A 4,743-nucleotide genomic window follows, 5' to 3' on the forward strand; every position below is an offset into this window, starting at 1 on the left:
AGATACATGAACAAGGAAAAGAAAGTTTGGATTTTTACTCAAATTTGCTTAGTTCTCTTATAATCCTAGGAGTTTTGAAGAAGTAGTTAAGGAGGAACATTGGGTCAAAGCCATGGATGAAGAAATTCATTCCATTGAAAGAAATCAAACATGGGAGCTTGTGGATCTACCTGAAGATATGGATTGCATTGGTGTCTTATGGGTTTATAAAATCAAATTTACTGCAGAAGGTGAAATTGACAAACATAAGGCTAGATTAGTAGCAAAAGGTTTTGCACAAAAATATAGAATTGATTATAATGAAACATTTGCTTCAATTGTCAGGCTTGATACTATTAGAATGGTTTTAGCAATAGCTGCACAAAATTATTGGGAAGTTTTTCAAATGAATGTGAAAACAACTTTTTTGAATGTTGTTTTCTATAGAGAATTACCAGAGGCATTAGAAAATTGAAACAAGAGTGAGAGTCCTAAGACTAACCCTAGGGGTTTAAATATACGTTAGTTCACTAAAATAGAAGGGAGAAATGGCAATATCATTTTTTACTCTTAAGCATTGAGAGATTCCCGTGGCCACCCATACGCCAAGAATAAACCGCGAATGCATTCCAATGTGAAAGGAAGAAAATTCAAGTGAGATACAAACGTTGAAGCGTTCAAAACCATCCATGGCCAGAAAGACTTTAAGACATTTTTCCTTTTGAAATCTATGAAAAAGTCTAGCTTGGCTTTGATTATTTGTTCAATGAATAGGTAAGAAGTTCAAATGGGAGAACAAACATTGAAGCGTTCAAAACCATCCACGGCGAGAAAGACTTGAAGACTTTTGTCCTTTCAAAGTCTATGAAAATATCTAGTTTGGCTTTGATTATTTTTTGTTCAATGAATGTGAAATCTTTCTACGCGTCTAGAACGTCAATGGTCTTCGTACGTGTTTGATCTGTCACTTATCAACCAGCTGGAAGGCTATCACATTGTCGTGCTGAGGTTACATATGATGGGATGTTTTAGCAACTTCCACTTCCCACGTAAACATCACTATTTATGAAATTTGTTTCCATGGTCCAAATCTAACATAAACTTCCACGTTCGAATTGAATCGAATATAGGACTGATGTCGGAACCTTTTCACATGCTAGGTACCTAAGGCCCAAGGGATAAAAGACGAAAACTGAGCTATAAAGAACCAAACAACTAAACAATCAAGCCTGTAACCACCACCATGAACTACGTGCTGAAAGGTCAGATCTCAATCTCTTTGAGAGATTTGGCTGTTACTATCATTCTACTCATTTGCACCAGTGGAGTTTACGTCTCTGCCATTACTGCAGACGAACCGGGCATAATCAGCCTGGGGTCTAGCGTGAGGAGAGACCAGAAATGGCTTTCTTCCGACGGAATGTTTGCAATGGGTATATTCTCTCTGAAAACAGGAGCCAATTATCTGGGCATCTGGTATGCCAACATTACATCCCCAATGAGAACCAGGATTATTTGGGTAGCGAACAGGGACAACCCTGCTTCAAATTCTGCCTCCCTTGATTTCCGTTTGGACGGAAACCTAGTGCTCTTGGACCAGGGGAAACAAATCTGGAGTAGCAACACAAGCAGACTAAACGTATCCTTTGCACAGCTTGACAAAACGGGAAATTTCCTTCTAATTTCCAGACATAACAGCAGTTCAAACGGAGCAGTGGCCGTATGGGAAAGCTTTGACACGCCATGCGATACTCTGATACCGGGAATGAAGATAGGTTTGGGATCAAAGCTGACTGCTTGGAAAGATTCAAACGATCCGGCCCGGGGCCGCTATTCAGTTATAGTTGACAACGATTATGTCGTTAGACTCTACTGGAACTCCACTGTGGCTTACTGGACCTCAGGCGAATTCGACGGTGGCAGCAGCACCTATTCCAACGTGCCCTCTTTGAAGAGGGTGAACAAGCGCTACAACCAGATCAAACTGGTATTGAGCTCTGGAAAGCTTATGCTCCTTTGGAACTCCACCGAACTCTACGAGCGTATTGTGGTGAGCCATAGAGGCTACATGGAGTTACAGCAATATATTGTGGACGACAACATAAACATATGGCAGCAGCTCTGGTTTGCGCCCGACGATCCATGCAAGGTCCATAAAGCCTGTGGATCGTACGGTGTTTGTACTCCGCAACAGGACCGAGTGATGGAATGCGCCTGTGCAACGGGCTTCCGCGTATCAGATTCGAAATCATGGGATGCGGAAGACACCTCCAAGGGATGCGTCCGTTTGCTTCCACTGAACTGTACTGCCAATGGCGGCACAAATGACAAATTTTTACAGTTGGGTGATGTTAAAATAAATGATGGCGGCTCCCCTTCGAGCGCCACCGGTGGTAAATCCGATGGGTGGTGCTCTCGCAAATGCATTTCTGATTGCTCCTGCGTTGCTTATTCTTACCAGAGAAACGGAAGCTGTTTCACATATTCTGATGCCTCTTCATTCGACCTGAGGAACTCTTCTGCTTCTGTAGCGGCGGCCAAGGACATCCACATCAGGTTTTCTGCCAGGCAGCGCTTGGCTGCAGTTTCGCCTTCTCTTGCTCCTGCGCCAGGGGTAGCAATGACCCACTCGCACAAATCCCACACAATTGTGAAGATAGTTCTCCTTTTGGTGCTGCCGCTTCTTGCTCTTGCATCTGGCTGCCTGTCGTGGAACTGGTGCAGAAAGCGACGCTCCGTATTAATGTCGGGCTTGCCCAATTACGATCTTATAGCAGAGACGCCTCACAGGTTCACGTACGATGAGCTGAGGATCGTCACAAAGAATTTCAGCCACAAGGTGGGCAGTGGGGGTTTCGGAGATGTTTACAAGGGATTTCTGTCTGACAACAGAACCTTGGCTGTTAAGAGACTCAAGAAATCGAAGCAGATAGAGAAAGAATTTCAAACAGAAGTGCTCATCATCGGCGCTATTCATCACCAGAACCTGGTTCGCTTACTTGGGTTCTGTGCGGAAGGGAGCCATAGGTTGCTTGTTTATGAGTACCTTGAAAATAGCTCGCTTGACAGATTTCTTTTCAAGAGCGGAAAAAAGAAAACGTTGAGCTGGGGCAGACGCTTTTCCATCGCTGTGGGCACTGCGCGTGGACTGGCATACATTCACGAGGAGTGCAGAGATCGAATTATGCATTTCGATGTAAAACCAGCCAACATTCTGCTTGACCACGATTTTGCCGCAAAACTATCAGATTTTGGAACTGCTAAACTTGTGGATCGAGATATGAGTCGTGTGATCACGAGAACCAGAGGTACAAGGGGCTACATGGCTCCCGAATGGCTGGCCAAGCTTCCCATTACAAGTAAGTTTAGTTTCCTCGCATCTTTTTAACCTTGTGTTGATTTCACCTTTTTCCAAGCCAGTCGCTTATGTCTTTTCTGGTTGTTCCAGCAAAAGCGGATGTATACAGTTATGGGATTACTCTTCTGGAGATTGTAAGTGGCCGAAAAAATGTGAATTTGAACACGGCCAGTGAGAAATGGTTTCTTCCAGTGTGGGCATCATCTCAACTGTCGAAGGGAGAACTTGAACAGTTGCCAGACATAGAAATAGAAGAAGAGAAGGAGAAAGAAGAGATGGAAAGAGCGGTGAAAGTGGCATTGTGGTGCATACAAGAGGATCCAGAAGCGCGCCCTTCAATGGCCACTGTGGTTCAGGTTCTGCAGGGGGACATAACTCTCCCAGATCCTCCCATTCCTTCGGCCTTCACAAAATCGGGAGGACAAACTTCATCTTCAGACGTCTGATCCATCTCAAGACTGCTCCTATCGTCCAAGTTGCAAATACGCTTGCTCTGGTGGTTTACCGTGCTTGATATGTTCATACGGTGGTAGTCGTTTCAGTCCCTGCTTTCTGCTCTCTACTTTTAATGATTTCGAGTTTTAGTGATGTTAACTGTATTAGGGCAGCCTGTAATAAATGGAAGCGGCTAATCTCCATAAAAAAATGTTTTGGTGAGGAATTCATATATCAATCTTTATAATCTGGCTGTATTAAAATTTAAAAAATCACAAGAAAAACAGTTGTGTTATGGGATTTAAATTTTTACATGTGTATCATTTTGTTTGGAGATTAGTCAGTTGTGTAATAAATGATTATAAAAATTAATTATTAATGTAAAATAAAAAAAATTGAAAAGAGTGTTATAATGATAGTATGAAAGATTGCAACTGTTCTACATAAAATCCACTTTTTTCTAAAAAGTTTAATACAAGATTTATTTAAGAAGAGAATAGAATACAAAATATTACAAAATAAAAATAAAAATCATTAATGGTGATAATTGTGAAATTTAATAACTTTAAATAAGTAAATTTAAAAAAGATGTTAGATCATCATAAAAAGTGGAAAATTATTATTAACTTGTTACTACTAGAATAATGTGAATAATAATTTGAAGGATGTTTTTAGATTTATAGAAAATTATGGCACTTGTAAAAAATATAATATAATTATTGTTAATGGTTGAAAAAATAGATATATAAAGAAAAATAGGAAAATTATGAAACAAAAGAATTTTAAAGGAAATGATCTTTGTAATACTTTTTTTTTAAATGGTATACCAAAAATGAGTGGATCATAGCCATAATATATGTCTCATAATGAAGAACAATATGAGTTGATAAAGTTGGAAGTGAGGAAAAGAGGTTTTTGGCTAATAATAGTGTTATAAATTAAAGGAATATGACACATTAAAGTTAAAAATG

General features: G+C 40.3%; 1 protein-coding gene across 1 annotated transcript; it reads left to right on the plus strand.

Annotated features, from left to right (window-relative positions):
- Nucleotides 1–1,090: 1,090 nt before the first annotated feature.
- Nucleotides 1,091–4,082, plus strand: LOC131076739 (G-type lectin S-receptor-like serine/threonine-protein kinase At2g19130). The gene is made up of 2 exons (XM_058014053.2): nt 1,091–3,338; nt 3,428–4,082. Exons 1-2 carry the CDS (start codon nt 1,223–1,225, stop codon nt 3,781–3,783), a joined length of 2,472 nt encoding a protein of 823 aa, XP_057870036.2. The 5' UTR covers nt 1,091–1,222; the 3' UTR covers nt 3,784–4,082.
- The last annotated feature ends 661 nt before the right edge of the window (nt 4,083–4,743 follow it).

Source organism: Cryptomeria japonica, chromosome 10, assembly GCF_030272615.1.
Source record: "Cryptomeria japonica chromosome 10, Sugi_1.0, whole genome shotgun sequence".
Lineage (NCBI taxonomy): Eukaryota > Viridiplantae > Streptophyta > Pinopsida > Cupressales > Cupressaceae > Cryptomeria > Cryptomeria japonica.